Here is a 21,605-nt window from a genome sequence, read left to right as displayed (position 1 = left end):
AAGAATAAACCGCAATGTCTCCTCCACACCCACACAGTATTTCGCTCTAAAATGCAAGGATCAAAAATCGTTCTTGCTTGGCTTGTCAAGAAATAGGAGACGTGTATTTTGAGACCCTCTGCTTGTAATTATAGAGACTTCATGAACAGCTCACAAGTATTACAACTACTTCACCACACACCAACTTCGGCCATATCGCTGTACTCCAATTTACTGACGTTAACGCGATGGGTTGGAAATGAAGGTGTCATCTATCGGTGGTCGCCTCAAGCTCCTAACGGAAAATATCTTGTTATCTATATTCTTTTCCCAGGTTCAACATGGGACCTGACGGCAACCCTCACGGTGGCAGACGAGCATCTTAGCACCACGCCACTCGGTCGCAAATTAAAACAATTATCACGAAAGTAAAACATGGAATGCTCAAGAGTTGTTTAGAAGCACCAATGCCGAAACGAGCTGAAAATATGCAAGCTTGTTTACTTGAAAAATATAAGAAAATCCTGTAGCTTATATTTTTTAAGAGCTACATAATAATAAGAGCTAAATAAAGAGTAAAGAACGATAAAAGAACAGGTTCATTCATGAAACAAAATATTATGTAAACTATATTTATTACATGATCTCTAAAGAATAACATGAAAATTGATTTTTTTTCGGGTTGCTGAATTTTTAAATTTTTATTTAACATTAATATTTTTATAGGCATTTTTACTTTAACAACTTCGTTAAGATTTTGCTTGTTGTGTCCTTTGTATTATATTGAGCCCATTTACATCATGTTACGGAATATATGTGTGTGTGTGGGTGTAAAATGATTAATTTAAGTGTAAGTAAATCTATCTATATGTATATACATAAAATTGATTTTCTGTCTGTCTGTCTGTCTGTGTGTGTTCTCTATACAAATCTACAATTTTATATCGATCTTCGCCAAATTTTGCATATACACCAAATGGGACCCGACTTGAACGATAGGCCACAGAGCAGGGCAAATGTCCCAAATGGGCAAAAAAAACTGTCGGGCAACAATGGTTTTTTGGGCCTCAACAATCACTTTCGGAACGTTTACTTTGGTTACGTGTATATGCCTTTACAATGGTTTGTAACTTTTTCAATAGTCGCAGAATCATCATCAGCATCACTTTGAGGGACAAAGGATGATGCCCATGGAAATCAGTGTTAAAATTGCCAATTTTACTGTAGAAATGCGGGAATTTAGTGGGGGTTTCCTGCCATCAATAATTTTAAAAATTGTATCGAATTCTTGATTTTTTTAAAATATTGAGTTCGCTTAGAGATACGAAGCCCAGGAGATTAAATATGAAGTAATTAGCCGGACCTATACTTTTGAGTTTGATATCCATGCAATGACATTGATTTCAACTTTTTATTTATATCTCCTCAAGCATGAAAATTAATGTCTCCGTATTGTCTTTTAATATTCAACTGCATAAATTCATATAGTTACGGATGTTTTAAAATTAATTATGGGTCCGTAAAGTACATCAAAGAAATTCCACAGCTTTAATTAAGCATTTTTTGAAGCAGAGACAGGCAGATGCATAACTTGAAGTTCGCGGGGGGGGGGGGGATCGAAATACCTAGCGACCCTTTAAAAAAGGAAAAATATTAATTTCTATGTTTCTTTGAATCTAGATTTCTTTATTTCATGATTCGCGCAGGATTTGGATGTCGCCATATTGGTTAACTTAGTTTGCATGTCCCTCAAAGGAAAAGGGAGATATCACGTGATCAAAAAAGCCTCATTGAAGAGAAAACTCGGGTAGCGCCGGGTATTATAGCTAGTACAATATAATGACGGACGGTGAATGCATTTTTTTTATTAAAAGAAAACGCATCCTAATAATCATTCTGTGAACAATTTCTTGAAAAATTTAAATTTGAGATTGGGTTCTGCAGTTTCTGTCAATGCTGTATGTTAATACCGAGAAGTAGATAGCATAAATATGTTTATACTTTACATATAAATCATGGAATGCGTGTGTGGAATATCTTAACGGATTCCACAACGTATGTCGAGAAAGGAGCCAGATTCTTGTGTTATTGATTCCGTTGCTCCTAGTATTGAATAACTAACCCTGTTACAAGCAATTCGAGTGCATATTTCGTTGTTAGAAGACAGAAAAATTGTTCTGCTGAATATCTGTGAAAGCATGTAGTTGAAGGGTTTTGCCCTTTAGCCAAAGCCAGAAATGTTAGGGAAAAACAGATTCTTAGAAAATGGGAATGGCTCTAGCAAAAGCTTTTGAATGAAACTGCTGTAGCCTATATGGTTATTGGGAAGAAATATAATTCTCAATTTTTGGCATAACGTAATATCGCCTATTCCGATATTTATATGCAATATTCACAAAATCTAGATAGAATCTTTTAATATTCTGGAATCTTTGAAAAGTGAATGATACAGAAATCTTTTGTGTTGTGTATATTGCTTTTATTTACGACATTAGTTTTTTTTCTATTGTATGAAAATTAACATTTTATTTTTCAGGGAAGTGGCACAGTCGCATGAACAACGTGACAGTTCCCGGTTCCGAAACGCAAGGTACAGTGACGTCTTTGAGACCGTATAAGGTTTATCTGTTTAGAGCGATTGCCGAAAACAGGATCGGCCGGAGCGAGCCAACCAAGCCGATCGAAGTACGAACGGACGAAGAAGGTAAGCATGTAATAAAAATTAACAAAATCAAGAAGGCATATTAAATTATACACGAAGTTAACTCTTTAAGCGGCAATTAGAAATCAATCTAAAACCTCCCTTTAAAATTCATATATTTTTTATTAACAAAGGACTTCTTTCTATTTTCAGCAGGCGCAAACTAAAAAATGTAGAGAAAGGTTTGTCATTGAGAAATCATTCTTACAAAATATCTGGGCTTGCTAATGCTAAAATAAGAGGCTTTTATAGAAGCGAAATGTCTCATCATTGCCGTTCAAAGGGTTAACTGCTTATACACCATATTTTTTGAACCGTTGGTAATAGAGAAACATACTTTTTTTATTAAGAAACTATTCAAATAATGTCCATTCTAGATTTTAGATATGCCATTGATTTTACTAGGAGCTGTATATAAACTGAGGTACAAAATTTTATTTTTATACGTTCTTCCTGTCGTCTACTTCTAAGAAGAAGTTATTTACCTGTCTCTAAGCCCAACAAAGTAATTTCCATGTTTATAAGTGCAATATTCACCGAAATACTCCTGATTGGAAGTTAAGGAGAGCATAGATTTAAGACATTAATTTTTTTGAGTTAGTAGACACTAAGCAACAACTTTTTTTTATCAAAATCAAAGTACAGATGTGCCGACTAAAAAAATTACAATATAAATTTTTTTATCTTAGCACATATACAGCCCTAGAGAAATAAATGATTCATCCAAAATACGTACATTATTTGGATACTTTCTGTAATTGAAAGTATGTTTTGATAACCGACGGTTCGAAAGATGAAGATTATAAGAAACTTGACTGTGCACCCTGTGTAATGTTGAGATTGGACCATCTCACAATAAGTACTGTTTTTACATTTAAAAACAACTAATACCGAAGGAAAAATACTTTTCCTTTAATGCCTTTCGTAATAACTTTGTTCTTGCAACTTCTAATGCAGTTGAAACCGAGTATTCTTTTGTTTTATATTTACCCATTTGAAAGATACTAAAACAAAAAATCTAATAGCAACATTATATTTTTTTAGAATGTTCGGAAGAACTTTTTTAAAATCTTTTAAATGGGCATTTGTAGCGTAAGGTTACATTGGTGTATTTCGTGTAAGGTTTTGTGGAAAAAGTCAGCTTCAGATATTTAGGATATGAGGTTTTTTTCCAGCATTCGCACCATCATTGTCTAAAATTTCACCGGAGGTTTCTTTGACATTTCTTAAAATTGAGCTGTTCCAGAAGAAAATAAAAGAAATGAGTTGAATTTGTTTTTTAGAAAGAGTTTCTTCAGAAGTTAAAAAAAAAAACAGAATAAGACGTTTTATAACATGGTACCGTATGATAAATTCTCTTTAAATTTGATTTACAGGGTGATTCTTATAGAACCGGCCCCATGATATGTACATATATGATCATGTACAGCACAGAAAAATAAGAAGGGAAAAAACAGAAATAACTAGTTTCTAAAACAGAAATTGAAGCAAAAAAAAGGTTTTTTTTTACACATATCGCCAAGAAGCGCGAGAGACGATCAGTAGTCAGCTGTTATTATTTTAAATAATTTTTGCGGCTTTAATAATTGCATTCCACCACTAATTTTTTTAGTTTTTATACGTTTCTTGATGAGAAGAATGTACTTAATTGTTTTCCATAACTTTTGAGGAGGACACCTTGGGACCATTTTCTTGTAAGATACCAAATTATTTAAATATTTTTTCTAATTCGAATTTTGTTTCTTTATGCTTATTTTGTTTTCATCCTGTATATATAACTTTTCATGGATAAGTCTCTCGTGACCAATATTTAATTAATAAAATTGATTTTTCTCCAGAGGAAAAAATAATATTCCAACGGAAACGAGATATTTCTGCTACAGATTTTTTTTCGCCATAATGTTTTCCGATCAGATGTTCCGCAAGATGGACACCGCGGAGACAGGAATCGGAGAATCCTTCGATTTATTTTTTTCCCCTTTTCCTACGGATAGAGACATGATTTATGACATTTTTAGTTGCATTGTGCTGAAATAAGGAAAAATAGATAAAAAGTACCTATGATATATGGTTTCCGATGGACCGTTTCGGTTTTATGACCGAAACTTCTTTCGATTGAAGTCAATCGGCAAAGATATTAACGATAAACTCATTCAAGGTAGGTCGTACATCTATACTATAACATACTTTTGAAAGCCATTCTTTTTATTTGAAACGTAAAACTATCAGTTAAAACAACTTTGATAAATTTACTAATTTTTGATAAATAATATTTTCTTTTGTTATTCACTGCAATATAAGTATAAGCATTTTTTTTCAAAATTAAAAAATTTAACTTATGAAAATTGGCATGAAATTCCATCATTCTCATTTATTTTCACTTGTATATTTAATCACCATTTTCTTTTATTAATGAATTCTTGCATGAAGTAAGTAGTAGTGAAATGTGCGTTTCTGGGCTGTAGAAGCGTCTATGGGAGACGTCGGATTTCTCTACTATTATATGTAAATAAGTGCTAAGTAAGTCGAATAAATATAAGTACATATTTGAATCACCTCTCTTACGATAAAAAGAGCCGAATTACTTCAAAGGCCTCGAATATAAAGGAAAAACACTGATAAAATCAACTATTCAAGTTTTAATAAATATCCGTTTACCTAATTTTGTAAGGTGGGTGAAATGCACGACACATTTCAAAAATGAATCAGAAATCATTCAATTGACATGAAAAAGTACGGTTTGTACTAAAATAGTAATCAAAATAGTTCAAAATTGCATTAAACGATGGCGCTGCATGACGAAAAAAAAAACCCGACATGCATAAAAAGGGACACAAAAAGTACATGTTTATCACGATTTGTGTCACAATCACCACATAAAATTATAAAATCTGTTATATGTTGTAATAGATTTCTTAGATTTCTAAAAAATCACCCCACACACACATATACGAGAGAACACACTTTCTAGCTTGGACCACGTTTAAAAGGGCTAATTGGTGTTCATATTTTAATGTGGTAGTTCTATGTAATGCAACTCGTAATAAACATTAATTATACACTGTTTGTGTTAAAGGTTAGTTACAGGTTATGTCGTTTTCCTTGATACAGCACCATCTGTGAAAGGAATTTTGAACTTTTTTTTCACCAAAAAAAAAAAAGTAAGAAAAGAATCTACTTCGCCATGATAAATATGTGAGCCGCCCTTATTGAATTGCATTTCTTTTTCATACAAATTGGTTGATTTTTTAAATTAATTTTTAAAATGGTTCATGCATAGACTTCCTGTATTTCAACTTCACGTCCTACGTTTGTAACAGGATATTCTAGGAATCTTTTTTATTTAGGTGCCGACAGAATTGCCACATAGAATAGATCGGTATGGATGTGATTCATTATTGAAGGAAACGATTCTTATCAATTGATATGTTTGATTTACAAATACAAATATATACAATAAAATATATACAATATAAAATATATACAATAGATATACAAATTTTATATTTTCCCAAATGGTCACTTGATAGAAATGTTTTTATCAGAGCTAAATTTCCATATTTTTGCCCCATTCATTTTTCAAAATATTACTTCAATTTTAGAATCATCAAAAAATATTTATATGTGTCATAATCGGAAATATTACATGCTGAACACACAGCATAGCAATTTTAATCTTAACCTCTTATCTTATTTTTGCAATTTCCAAAGAAATAGAGTTTCCCTCCCCCTCCTAATTAACTATTCATGAGCTAATGGAAAACGAATGTTTATTCCAGCATTGTTTTCTATAACACACTCTCTAAGAAAGGGAAAAAAAAAATCCCAAAAAATCGCAGTAAACAAAAACAGCAGTCGTTTCTTCCATGGTTTGCACGTGCGAAATTCAAATTTCATGACAAGAAGAGGAGGGTTTTTTTATATTCCTATTGCATTGAGGGCAAATATATCATTCGTGCTGATGCCAGTCTCAACGTAGGCAGAAAAAAAGAAAAGAAAAAAAAAACAACTCATTGCTCATATTCGCATTAGGGTAAAATACTGATTCTTTCCCTTTTGTTTTTATTCTGGTATTTGCTTCCATTTTCTTGGCTTTTTTTGTATATATTTTTCCACCAAAGCGCCATTTCACCGTCCATTGTATTGTTCGAATGCGCCATCTGCAGTTTTCTGAGGCAAAGAGTTCTTATTTATCGTTTTGAGTTGTATTGTTATTCACTTTGGCACATATACTTTATTTTGCTTTATTTATTTATTTATTTTTTCCATTGCTGATGGCATTGAGCCAACATATACTAGAACTCTTCTGTGTTTCATTTCCTATTTTTTTTATAGCCTATTTGATGTTTAGCCTGCGTCCATCCCGTTTCCCAAAGGAGCCTTAGCCTCCGACAGGAAAACGCGATCTCTAATGTCCCGTTTTTTATATATATATATATATACACGTCTCTTTCCCTTACATATGGGATATAGAGAGGAGGTTATTCAAGGGAGAGGACAGGATGAGAAAGAGTCACATACGACGAGCATATTAGACGGAAAATATGCGCTTATAAAATATTTCTTTCAAAGTCTCTTCCCTTAAAAAGTTTCATGTTTTTTTGTTTTGTTTTGCTCTTCTCTTCTCGACACTCCGACAACAGATTTTGTCCATTGGCGTTTTAACATTACGAAGTTAAACGCTTTTCCGTTTGTTTCAAGTTGATCATATATATTCTCTGATACTTCTTATGACAGGCCTGTTCTTCACGATGGATACTTGTGTGTGTGTGGGCTGAAGTACATTTAGTGGACAAGGATGTCTTGGGATTTATATTTGGGAAGGAAATGTCGATATAGCTATTCCTTTCAACTTTAGAATTATTTTTTATTTTTTTTATCTTACGATAAAATATATTTCGAAAAATTCTTGCAACATATGTGACACGCGTATGGGAAATATCGTGTATTGCGCATGTGCGCTTGGAGTTTTATTACTTTAAATAGAGGAAATGTAACTTATCTCCAAAGATTGAAGAAGAAACAATTTGATTTTCTTTTCCTGTTTGATCTTCGTGGGGTTATGTCTTCTAAAATTATAGAAATAGAAAATTTACTAGGTTCCCATAAATTCATAAATGACGTATTTTAACGTGTATAGGGAACCTTTTTTTTGCCAAATATTGGGCACCAAAAGTAGGAAAGTTTTCTTATATATGGATGGTATTATATATATTGGGAATGGTACGGTTGATCGAAAGTACGGTTGACCATAACGAACTAGGTAGATGATAACTGAGGTAGCTGATTATAATGCATCAGATAAGAGTGATGAGGAATTTAATGGTTTCTTTTGTTTTATATTTTAACTAATAAACTAAACTTTTTCCAAAGTTTTGACTAAAAAATCAGGAATTTTTTCGGTTAAAATACGCTAGTTTAAAAATTCATAAACAATGAAAGAATTGATGTATTTGAATGCGGTTTCAGAAAAAACTATTGTCACGAAAGGGGATTTATTTATTTATTTTATTAAATTAAATTAATTAATTAATTTTTTTTGCGTACAGAAAAATTTAGTTCGCAAATGTCTGGAAATATGAAAATCAAGATTGGTATGAAATGCAGGAATACTAGGTGTACGATTACTATCCCATTGCTGAAATTTCCTGTTGCTAGCGCTTGAATAAGATTTTCATTGTGATGTTGAACATTAGCAGATAAAACAGTATTGGTAAAGTTGCTTCACCTCAGCCACGAATCACCGGCTGAAGCTTTACGAACGTTTTGGATGCGTAAGAGCTTGAACAGATAGTTCTCCATGGAATTAAGTGATTTTCTTTCCTGCAGTGCCCTCTATCGACAAACATTTGACTATTTATTTTCCCATACCAAATAAAAATCCCCTTTTCGTTGGAATAACGTTTTCGCAAACCGCATTCAAATACACCAGTTCCTTTAATTTTCACGAATTTTTAACTGTTATCGAATTTGTGGGACACCAAGTAAAATAAAAATTTATTTCTCTTTGTGATTGTTGGTCTGTAATTTTCAAATGAAAATCTAAATTAAACTCTCATTTTTCAAGGAGTCTAATTCTATTTGAGTACTGAAAATTGTTCCTGATCATTATTTGAGATACAGTAGAACCTCTCAATAACGCACATCTTTTGTCCGCTAACGGGGAGTGTCCGCTATTGGGGAGATTCGATATACAGTAAAACCTCATTTATACGACTTTCATATTCATTCCATACACCGGTGGTTATGCATAATCATGAATAGTCTTGATAAAAAAGTTTGATTAAATTTAACCACATTTATCACTTTTACTGGCGAATATGCATACTTCCCAGATAAATTTGGAAAGTCTGATAAATATAGAAAAAATTATAATTTTTTTTCCCTATATTAAATTAATTGATTATTTTACCTGTACCAATAACCAATTTGAAGGACCAAAATTCAATTTTGATATTTGAATCATGTATTCAGATGCGTATGGGCGACCACTGGGCTCATATCTCATGAAATGAGATATGCGAATGTATATCAGAATACCTTCTACACTGTAGGAAATTTTTTCTCTAAAATCAAAAGCGTGCGATTAAGAGTATTTATCTATGAATTTATTCTTTGACAGCACCTTCTGCTGCTCCACTGAAAGTTCGTGTACAACCTGCGAGTTCACAGTCGATCAAAGTTACTTGGAGGGTAAGTGTTGTCACCCCATATTTAATGATTGTTTATAATGAGTTCTCAGTTTTTTAATTGGTTGTGAATTTTATATCAAACTGAACTATTATTAATTGAAAAAAAATATTTATTAAAGGCTCCGAATGCAGAACAGCAAAATGGAGTTTTGAAAGGATATTATGTCGGGTACAAAGCAAAGGGCTCTGGTGATTCCTATATATATAAAACCTTGGAAATCGATAGAACAAAAGAAATTGAGAGTCCGAACAAAGAAGAATGTCACATAACTGGTCTTCGTAGGAACACTCAGTACAGTATTATTGTGCAGGCTTATAACGCAAAAGGAGCTGGACCTCCTTCCGATGAAGTCTACGCTCAAACTTTGGAGCATGGTAAGTGGTAATCTTGAATTATTTTTTAACTTTTAAATTTCTAATTTCTAATCACTTGTAAGATAAAAAACGCGTTTTGTACTTTTCTGTGCATTTTTACTAAATATTACACACTCATAAAATTCTTGAAATTGAATTTTGAGACTTCGTACATGCTTTTTGTAGTTCCAATAATCTCAATAGTATCTGAAAGAATTTTATTAATAAAATCTAGAAAAGGACTAAAAATTCGAATATATGAGGAAAATACTTAACTTACATCCTTCAAACGAAATTTCCAATTCCGAAATTCCATTGCCACTACACCCGCTTATTCATTTCTCTCACATACCAGGGAAGTTGTAGCTTTAGACATCCTGAAAAATATATCATAACTTACTCGAAAACCCCAGCGGAAACATGAAAGAGCAAAGTATCTATCAATCTATCTATATCATAAGAATTTCTATTGCTTTACATTCGATTCCCGAGAAACTCGCAGAAACGAATAAGAGAGAAAATGCGGCAAACACTCGTGAAAAATCATATATGTCCTTGTCCTCGTGGACGCTCTCGTGGTATGTATAAAAATTCCCAATAGGTAGATATCGATGTGTCTATATCTCCCACATACAAACCAATTCCCAAAGATGCGTAAGAATGTTTTTGAAAGTGGCATTTTTCGGAAGGACATTCCCCAGATGGTGAAGAAAAAAAAAAGAACATTTTTTTTGTTGTTGTGTCGGAGAAGTCCTCTTTCCGACAAAAGACAATTCTTCATTCTTCATCATCCAGCCTCACAGAAAACTTCAAGTTCCTTGTAGTATTTCCCCATCATCTACCACTCTGGACTTTTCGTCATCAAGCATCTACCACTTCAAGTTCTATCCTCTTCCTCTTTTTCTAATCGCCGTTTCACAATACAAATGGAAAGAGCAGGAGGAGGATGAGAGGCATTCCTCGTAGAAAAATAGAAAAAAAATTGAGGGGGAAAAAGTAGAATGTGAGGATTTCTCCCTCTCCTTTTTAGAAACATGGAGGAAGAAAAATATTCCAAAGCCATCAAATTATTGAGAAGACAATATTTCAACCGTTTATGACAAGAGCCTCGGAGCTGTCACATTCTCGGAGTCTTTACTATGGACTTGAAAGACCTCTCTAACTTCCACAACACTTTAGACGTTGAATTTTTTTTATATATATATTTATTGAGAAATGGTAGAGTACGAAAAAATGGAGGGTTACGATCCTTGAGACTCATCACACACAGGATGTTGGCGAAGGTTGGGCACGGAAACAAGGCACGAGAGACTTCCGATGGTGGGCGTGAGTATATGTATATATGTACGGAACATACCAGAAGCGTCCAATTATGTCACCATCCAAAACGAGACAGCTCTCTAGAGCTCTTTTTCTCTGTGTATTTTTTTTTTCTGGCTGGAGTAAAGTCTCTACAGCATCCCCCTTTCCGTCGCAAATACGACTTCGCCTACCGCAGTTTCACCAAGAGGTTCCACCGATTTGCTTTGGAGAGGTGGCAGTTATTGCTCAATTTACCAAGCTGGCCTTTCATTCTTCGCACGGAAAAAAAAAAAGGCGCAAAATATATATATTACCTCCTCGTTTCTTCATTCTCTTTTGCCTCTTAGAGAGGCCCCGTCTCGTACATTTCAACACCCAACATATTTCGTTTACTTTTTTTTTTTTTACCAAGCCGCATTCAAATCAATTTAAAACTTGGGGCGTTTTTCAACGCTGAAAGTTTATTAAGCCCGACTCGACGACGAACCCCTTTAAAGAATAAGATGAGACGCGGATACGAGCATCTTAAATAAGAAATAAAAATACATGAACAAAAAATAAGACAAAAAAAAAATGCGTTTCTTAGCTCGGTGGAAAAACGAGTAAAGGAATTCCGACCAGAAAAGAAAAAAAAACCACCTTAAATATGCTGCTAAGAAGAACCGAAGAAAACAGGAGAAAAATCGTGAAATATATATATATATATATATATATATATATATTTGCCGTCTTCTATTTCAATACTAGTGTAATTACTTCAGTCCTTTCAAAAACCTTCTTTGACGAGGGGATTTCTGAAGGTATCGGTCTTTCAATGCTCTTTCCACGTTCTTGTGAGTATTAACTGGAGAAGGTAACGTTTTTCCAGCTACTTATTACAACTCCAAGCTATGGAGCTTTGGTAGAAGAAGAAGAAGAAAGAGGAAAACTTTATGGTTTTCCCACACTAATGTTAATGCTCACGAGATCGTCAGAGGATATAAAAGCGTAAACTTCAGGTGGAATCAGCCTCGAGCAAATGAACTGCTTAGAAATCGTTCTTTAAATTATAAAGTGACGTTCCTGGATGTACACGTCTTTCACTGGACGGAACCTTAATTTCCCCCCCCCCCCGTTGAAACTAAGAAAAATAGTTTTTAGCGATGTTTCAATTTATTTAAAAAATGACACCGAAACATTCATAGAAACAGTTTTTTTTCATGTTCCGTCCATGGTTTTACACCGAAACATATTTTCACTACAATTATTTTGGTACGCAGTAAAGCAGTAAAGTGAAGAAAGATGTTTAGAATAACGGAAGAATTCAGTGTCTTCATTTCACCAATTTGGATTTTATTTAGATGATCAGAAACTCCTTGTGGAATCTGTGTCTTTACAAATGTTGACATATCCGTCCTCATATATAGTTTGAATTTTTTGTCTATACTTTCAACTTTTTATAATCATGATAGAACTCTGCCTCTTACCATGGTAAACGCCCTAAATTGCCACAGGGACGATGCACAAAAATTTTGAGCCATTGAAAGTAGAGAAATATTTCCTGGTTTGCTATCATGAATTTGTAGACTTCTCTTCGTAAACGAATTTTAGGTTTTTGAACTGTGAAAACATATAAATGGGGAAAAAACAAACCAGATTAACGTACCTTTATTATTATTTTTTTTTCTTAAGTTCTTTTACTGAAATGTGCATCTAGAGTTAACAGTTCATGCCTGCACAATGTTGTTTGCATAACAAACTTTTCATGTTTTGGAATGAACCAATTTCTGTAACTTGAGTATTCGTTGCACTAAAAACTGTGCAATTTTCAACATATAAAGCAGAGAAACGATTAGGTCTGTTTACCCTGTGCCTAGTTTTGGAAGATTCCAAAAAAAGGAGAGGGGGAGTTTCAAGAGAAATAACAACTGTGTCAAAACCAGAGATCGTGCCTACCTGTCCAACCAACACACCTACAGATATTATGATGTGTTTTTAGATAACAAGATGATAAAAAAATATGTGGCATGTGCTATTCTAATCTATAGGGAGGTACTGGCATGCCCCGTTTATGAACACCTATGAATAGGGTGAAGAGATTTATTTAAAAAATTAAAAAATGTCACTCTACTCTGTTTTACTTATAATCCTTAAAGAGAGAGAAAGAAAAACATACTTTTTGAGAATTTCCGTTATCGTTATATCGAATGTATTTAATCCTCATTCATAAATAACGCGCAAAAAGAGAATATTTTTTTGTATCTTTAACATTAGTTCTTTGAGAATTACGCGTAATAGCGAGATTTTTGTTATAAGCCGAACTTGATATGATGGACTTTTACTGTATTTTATTAATTGATCCTAATACTACATTTTTGATTTTTAATCGTTTAATAAATTGATGTTAACCCGTCAAGTTCGTTCTTTGAATACATACAGTAGTCGCATCCACACCAGAAATTAGCGCACTCCTGTAAGGAAGACATTGAATATCTGACCTTCACCCACGGTACTTACGTAACACGAACAAACATCTGCATTTTCACTTCAAAATATGGAAGATAGGTGGCACCACCACTAGTACACAAAATACACTTAATTCTAGCACACACATGAAGCACATGTTCTGGTATGTCCCAGTTCTTTCGAAATTCCCCATAGGAATGTTTATGAGGGGTTACGTAGTTTTCGTGGATTGCCTGCAGCTGATATGTCATTTCTGTGGTTGGTACTCAGTTCCAAGTTCATGTATTTCATTTTTGAATATTTATTACAAGAATGAAAGTAGTCGTTCCCGATAGGAATACCTTCTCTTCACATAATTAAATATAAATATATCCTGAAATGTATTAACAGATATACAGTCTTACTTACAAAGTTGATTAGTTTTTACCTTGAGTTTTATTTCCTATTCCCCTTACTTTGGGGTGATTTTACAAATCTTAGAACTCACTGAATTTCACGAGCTCTAAAAAAAATGACACCAACAAGGAATAAAAACTTTCTAGATAAAAAGGTATCCTACTAATAAAGCGGTTTTTGTACTGAGATCACTTATTTATTACCGAGAGATGTGCTTTCTTAAATACCAAGAAAATTCAGAAAAGAAGTTAGTGCAATAAGTTTTTTGAAAATGTATTTGCCATGTATATTAAAATATACACGGGTTCTTGAGATTTAAAAACGTTTCGTCACATAGACGCAGATCTACCAAAAATGCAGTTCCCGCACTGAAAATTTAAATAATTAATGACGGTACCTACTGAACGATTATGTCATAACATTGGACGCAAAAGCGTCCTCAACAAAATATGTCGTCGCAACTTAGAATCGAAGAGAAAAGCGGTAGTAAAGTGCCTCAAAATCGAAAGACCGGAGCTATTGACGATCGGAAAAGGAAAGCTAATGTATCTGGTAAATAACCAACGTAAAATTCAAGACCGCAAAAATATTATATACTGTAAATTCCATTCTCCAGAGAGCTTTACTCAGATGAATAAATTTCCTTTTATATAGTTAAAATATCAGAATTTGTTGCAACGTAATTAATTAAAAATTTTGAAATAAAACAAATACGAATTCCAAAATCTTAAAGAAGAAAAGGAATAACATGAAATATTTATATCGAAATAAATTAATGGGATGAGATAATTATAAGAGAAGGGCAATGGATACAATGGCACCGAGAACTAAAGGTTTGTAATTATGGGAGTTTGGGAATTAATCAATTATGGATGCGACGCATTTTTATTTCATTGAAAAGGATAACATCTTTTTTTTACTGTTGCTTTAATCTTCATTTATCTTTATCATTTTTAATCAGAGGAAAGCTTCTCAAGCAAAAAAAGAGAAAAAAAAGTATATTCTGCATAAACTTTCCGGAAGAAACAAGAGATTGGATGTTCTATATGCGTGTAATCTAATATAGTAGAGGAGGAATGGGATGTGCAAGGAGAATTCTTGATTCGACGAATTTCAAAAAGAACTGCGCCGAACATTATTTGGACGAAAACAAAGTTATTTCATCAAAATCTCTCCTCCATCGGACTAGGAAAAAAAAAGCAAATATTGTGGAAAAGGTTTTACGGAATTGCGTCAATTTCGAGTTTGTCTAAACACACACACACATATATACATACAAGAAAAAGAGAAAATGTCCTGTAGGAAATCAACTTCGCCAAATTCATTTCCCGAGAAGGGATTAAGTAGTAAGAATCAAATAATGACATCTCGCCAGATGATGAAATTTTTAGTTGGTAATGATATATTCAAAAAATGCTATGAAACGAAGAAGGATTTGTTTATCGGGATCGGTATAATTATGTCGGTTAGAGAGTTGAGAAAAGTCTGAGACAGTATTATTGGAGGATACCGAAATAGATGTTATGCATCTACTATTGCTTATAATTCATTATGTTCTACGGGATAACGATAGTGTTACAGTAAATATGATAAATCGGATATTGTACATAATAACTGGCTATAATGCATACTTACCAATCGTCTTGGTAAGTTTGATTAAAGCAAGTTAAGCCGGTAAATTTAAATTTATCACTTTACCGATGAATATGCATAAAACCCAAGCGTCGTTGGTAAATTTGACAAATACTTCAAATTTATCGCCTTTATCTGTGATTATGCATAAAACCCTAGTATGTGTGAGGAATATAGTCTGACTACGATATAATGATAACAAATTTTATGATCCTACTCCGATATAATGACTACGTGTATGAATTATTATGTAGGGTACATCACATAAAACGATTTATCATGTGTGCCAACGACGCGACGCTTGGGTATTATTCGTAATCACCGGCAAAAGCGGTAATTTTTTTTGTTCAATTTATCAACGACACTTGGGCACTATGGATAATCTCCGGTAAAAGTAACTAATTTAGGAAAATTTATCAAATTTAGCAACGATGCTTGGGCACTATGCCTAATCACCGGTGAAATTGATTAGTTTAGGGAAATTCATCAAACTTACCAAAATACTTAGTAAGTATGCAAAATAACCAGTTATCATGTATAACAACCGCATTTATCATATTTATCGTATACATAATAATAATACGTATTGGCTATAAAGTTTGTATTTGAGTCATTCTCTCGAAATTGTAAAAAAATAAATGAAAAATAAAATGTATTTAATTAACATTTATTTAATTTGTAAATAAATTTATTTAAAAAATAAAATATTTTTTTTACGTTTTAAACATAAATTAAATATTATTTATCAGAAAATATCAACCAAATAATATAAAAGGAAATCTTTGAGCCATTTCTTTACCTGCTGATCTATCTATAAAACATAATCAGGAGTGAAGTTTGCTAGAAATCCATGGTGAAAAAAAATTAATTAACTCTTCAAGCAGCTTTTAAAATTTTCCTAATCCGTATTGTAACTGCCACAGTAGAAATCACTAAACCTTCTTGAAATTACAACTTATTTTCAAGAATATTTTTTTCTGATTGCGTGAGCTGATAAATTCTTTTCCCGAACACAAAAGAATAAAAACGAGGAGGGGGGGGGGAGAATTGTTTTCTGTTATTTATGCTGTAAACTAATGGTTCCCAATCGGAGGTGCGCGCAACCCAGGGGTTGCGGGCGGGAAGTTTTGTGGGTTTGAGACGGGAAAAAGAATTATAAAATGTTGACTGGTTATTCAGGAAAATGAAAATGATGATGAAAATTGGATTTTTCGATTCCTAAATAAATATTAATCATACCAATATTTTGACGACTCATGTTCTAACTTTTACTCGTAGAAATGTGCCATGCATAATTTGCATCGTAAAAGTTTCTTTTTGGATTAGCGATCGTACTTGTTTTCCATTTCCGTTGAGAAAAAATACCATTATTTACCTAAACTATTTCGTGGTTTGTACCTTGTGTTATTAGCACGTTGTGCTTAGATTTGATACCGTCGTGTATAGACGACTCAGGAAAAACGTCAAAATATTCAGTCAAGTGGCAAAGAAACAATAATTTATAGTTCAGCGGTCCTCAACCCTTTTCCAGTCGCTAGCACTGCCTGTACCCATCATCAAAAGAAGAGCACCTTTTACGGCAAGTTTAACATACGACTGCATGAAATGACGATGATTTGAATCCTTGAATGCAATTCCTCCATGGTGTTTAATTGGAACGTTGATCAAGTGCTCGCGAGCACGAAATTGGACACTAGCATCGAGCACTCTGGGTACTTCAGGAAACGTTATGGTGCTCACGAGCAATAGGATGAAGATGCCTATTATAGTTGTTGCGGCTGGAATCAATAAGCGAAGAACTGTTTTTTCAATGATTTTTTTTATAAATCTCAAAAAAATTATTAAAAAATTGTAAGTTATTTAGTTTCTATTTTGAAAAATTAATTTTCAAAAGAAATGAAGTCAAAATTAAATATTAGCCATACTCAAAAAGACATTAAAGAATACGCAAAAGAATTCATAGAAATTAATTATTGGATAATTTATGTAATTAATTACAGAAAAAAATCAGAATTTTCTCAGATAAAAACATATTATCTAAGGGGGTGAGGAAGGTAAGTCGAATTGCTGTGGGGGTGAGGGAAGGAAAAAAGGTTGGGAGCCACACACTGCTGTAAACATATATCTCGAAAGAAAAGGAAAAACATCCTTTCTCTCCCCTTCTGTTATCAGACTGAACAGGGGTTGGCATTTTAATGCAATTAGGCATAGCCACCCTTCAGGAACGCCTACGCTTTTCGAACCATGCATGGGGTTCCCCCGATGACAACCCACTGCATAGCTGCTATTTCAGTCTCATAACATTCCATCTTGCGCTAATTTTTTTTTCTCAAATAATTACCTTTCAAATACACATAAAAATACTCAAAGAAACGTACCTGTACGACCCATAGTTTTCGAGAAAAATTCTAACGAAAAGTATGACGTCATATCCGGTGCAAGGGGAAAAAATCTTTATTGGAAACATATAATACATGCACGGCGCGCATGCATACCTGAAATGCGCGGTAGACGTTTTGAACCTCTTCCTATGTAAACATATGCAAATAACGATGTTAATGTTTCCGGAGAAATCACTTCGTTATAAAGGAATTCCAGGTTTTTGCATTGTTCCAACGCAAACTTATCTGGAAGATTAGAAAAGTGTTTGTTAAAACAAGATTTTCGTTATAACGGTATTCGTTAAAACGGACATGGCTCGGTTTGCCCAGGCCTAGCAGGTATAGAAGACGTTAAATGTTAATATCAACGAGTCGTGAAACAGTTTAATCTGTGAGTATTTAAATTGTGACATAAACCTAACAGTCACAGCATTGGAATTGTAGAAGCTTTCCATTCTTGGTTGCAACCACTTTATCCCTCAATTTAATTTTTTTGTATGTTATAGTTGCAGTAGATTCTCACTAATCCGGCAACATATCAGACGAAGGTGTGCCGGATTACTGAGAGTCAATTGAAAAACTCATTTAAATAATATAAACTTCTGAGCAAAGACATGCACTGATATGTTTTTGTCTTCCCATTGCCCGGAAAAAACTCGCCAAAAAAAAACGCCAAATCATTTTCTAGATGGGCCAGACCAGCACACGGCCGGCAGTCTACAGTATTAACACAAGGGAAAAAGTACAATAGGATATGTGAATTGTTGCGTTGCCGCGCGTGATTCATTTTAACATTTATTCTCATTCCATCAAAAATTGTTAATTTCCAAGATTTTGAAAGCTAAATAACGGGGATTTTTCTCTCTCTCGAAGATACTTTCAAACAGTATTTGATGTGTGTGTTTAAACATTTTTTCGTAACTATTTTTCAGAAGATTTTTGGCCCTTAAGAAACATGATCATCAAGATAACCGAACTTTCAAAAATCAAACACTTCACCTTTTTTATTGCTTCGTGTGTGTTGGAATATACATCGCAAATACATGGTCAAAAAAATACATCATATCAATTTTCTTTGCCCTTTCTTTTTGGTATTTTTAGACGCCAAATTTTTCAGTGTCATTCCAGTACACAATACGGCTATATAAGTACAAAACTTGTTTTTTAAAAGAAGTTGATTCCCTGTTTGTGTCATTCTTAGAGAGCTGCTGAAAATTTTACTTGCTCAGAGATTTATAAAATCTCACCAAATTGAGGAGATCGAAAGTGAAATTCTAGGTAAAACGCTTTTAACTTTTGTAAGCAAGATTGTATATGTTTACAGATAACATGATAATCAAGGCGAACTGCATATTTTACCCCTCAACCCATTATTCACCATCGTATCTTTTTTGAGACGTTCGTTTCTTTTTATTTCTAACTAAGCAGTGTAATTTTTAGTTTTGATTGTTGTACTTAAATTTTGAACTGACTGCTATAAATATTACAAACTCCAAAAAAAAAATTGTTTAAAAATGATAATAAATTGATGAGTAGTAATTTTAGTTAAAACATTTTTTTCCGTTTAGTTAAAAACATTCATTTATGATATCATATAATGTAATATTTTCTATTGAAAAAAAAGAAATAATAGAGTTTTGATATGTAATGGGTTAATTAACCGGTTTAGCTTATAGAAAAATCCAAATCCACTCATATAAGTTAAATTGCTGTGTTGATGAAGTGTTTCAATTAAAAATTAAATAACCGCACCAATATTTACATCTGTTTTTTAAAAAGAAAAAAAAAACCTTTTTAAATGCATTTTCAGGGGGCGAACCGTAGATAGTTACGAATTGGAATTTCAGCCTTACAATGTACTGCAATTGTCTTTCCTTGCCATTATGTAACGAAATAAACCCTTTACCAAAATTGCGGCCCATGCTTTTCACTTCTTTTCAAATTAATCAACGCAGTACATACAGGCTGTTCCACCATAATCGACTGAAAGGAATATAAATCCTATGATTCATTTTAGAATTCAAGAAAATTATGAAAAATGATTGCTAAAGAGAATGGAATTTATCTATAATAGTTCAACCCCAACAAAAATCAATATTGGGGGGGGGGGGAGAGAAGAGAAACGCAAATATTAAAATATTTTTATATTGCCGTCTCTCTCTCAATCTAAAAAATGCTAATTCGTAAATTTTGCTCCTTCCTCTATGAAACTCAAAAATATTTACCCTGTAAAATTTGGATCCAAATTGCGAGACATTTCATTTTCTTCCTTTAAAGGTATTTGAGGGAGCAACCAGTACATGAAAAGGGAAACACGCAAAAAAAAAATAAAAACAAATAGATAAATAAAATACAGACGGCCCTTGATATTTGCGAATTTCATATCCGCGAATACCGAGGTTTTCATATTCACATACAGGTTTTCGTATTCGCGGCGCTTTTCCACAGATTTTTTGGAAAACAGTTTCCGAGGTAATAATTCTTGTATCGGAACAAAATGTAAGTTGTAACGTGTTAAGCAAACGTTTAAGCGATTCGTCTTGAAGGTTTTCTGGTGCTTCTGAAAATATTTATATAAGAGAATGTTGTTTAAACGTTTCTAAAAGTCAAAACTTGCAAAGAAAAATTAGAAATACTGACAAAGGTTGGCTTCGTTGCAGAGGTTTCCCATTACGGATACAGTCAAATACACTCATGTCCATAAATTAAGGGTAATGACAGCTCCAGCAAATAAAGGTTCAGAAACAAAACAAACGTTACTTATTCATAAAGCCCATTTATTAAACAAAAGATAAAGAACAAAAACGATGGTGTATGTATGATACCATTCATAAAAACTACAATTTTTGCTCCCTGGAGCAATTGTAAAAAATATCTCCTTTACAAAAACTTACTATTACATGGTTACAAAAACTTACTATTACATGGTTGGTATGATGGTTAATACATTTTATGTCTCCCATGCGATGAAATACAGTCCGTACAACGCCTAGGCATGCTGAGTATCAAATTATCGATCTGATCTTGGGGAAGATCACTCCACTCAGCAAGCAATGCTCTCCGAAGTTCCGGTACACATGTAGGAGGTGGTTGACGGGCTGCAACTCGTCGGCCAAGCATGTCCCACACATGCTCTATCGGATTCAAGTCAGGTGAGAATGCTAGTCATTCTATACGGGTTATATCCTCAGATTCAAGGCATTCGTTTACGATGTTTGCTCGGTGAGGACGGGCGTTGTCATCCATAAACACAAATTCTGCGCCCATGGCACCCCTAAACAAACGTTCATGTTGTTCCAGAATGATGTCCCGATAAATTTGGGCTTTCATGGTTCCGGTTTGAACATGCAGATCTGTTCTGGATCCCAGTTTAATTCCACCCCAAACGAGCAATGCTGCACCACCGTAACGGTGTCGTTCAATGATGTTGTCTTGATGGTAACGGGTACCTGGCGTTCTCCATATGAAAGTCCGACGTGAATCAGACTGCAAGCTAAACCTGGACTCGTCGGGAAACATCACACAAGCCCACTGTGACGATGTCCACATTGCATGTTCTCTACTCCAGGCTAATCGCTGCCGACAGTGAGTTGCCGTGAGCGGAACACATCTGACAGGCCTGCGAGCATATAGACCAATATCTCCCAAACGTCTGTACACGGGTTGCCTTGAAACTGTGGTACCCGTGGTTGCAGATAGCTGACGAGACAGGTCGGATGCTGT

At 33.8% G+C, this 21,605-nt stretch overlaps 1 protein-coding gene and 1 long non-coding RNA gene across 4 annotated transcripts in view; one reads left to right on the top strand and one right to left on the bottom strand.

The window, feature by feature from the left end:
* The window catches only part of LOC149078994 (cell adhesion molecule Dscam1-like), a 260,024-nt gene that overhangs the window by 190,205 nt on the left and 48,214 nt on the right, over nt 1-21,605 (top strand). For both annotated transcript variants that reach the window (XM_089241240.1, XM_089241239.1), the window contains exons 15-17: nt 2,516-2,683; nt 9,303-9,373; nt 9,492-9,747. In XM_089241240.1, the coding sequence (XP_089097366.1) occupies nt 2,516-2,683; nt 9,303-9,373; nt 9,492-9,747 (495 nt within the window). The remainder of the gene's footprint in view (nt 1-2,515; nt 2,684-9,302; nt 9,374-9,491; nt 9,748-21,605) is intronic.
* Nucleotides 1-21,605, bottom strand: part of LOC149078995 (uncharacterized) — a 75,698-nt gene that overhangs the window by 45,377 nt on the left and 8,716 nt on the right. For both annotated transcript variants that reach the window (XR_016193872.1, XR_016193873.1), the window contains exon 2: nt 10,007-10,103. This is a non-coding gene — a long non-coding RNA (uncharacterized LOC149078995). The remainder of the gene's footprint in view (nt 1-10,006; nt 10,104-21,605) is intronic.

The sequence above is a fragment of the Pholcus phalangioides genome, unplaced genomic scaffold, assembly GCF_987345545.1.
Source record: "Pholcus phalangioides strain wild (caught in Gottingen) unplaced genomic scaffold, Ppha-v1.0 ptg000013l_1, whole genome shotgun sequence".
NCBI lineage: Eukaryota > Metazoa > Arthropoda > Arachnida > Araneae > Pholcidae > Pholcus > Pholcus phalangioides.
This window is presented reverse-complemented; position numbering and strand designations above follow the sequence as displayed.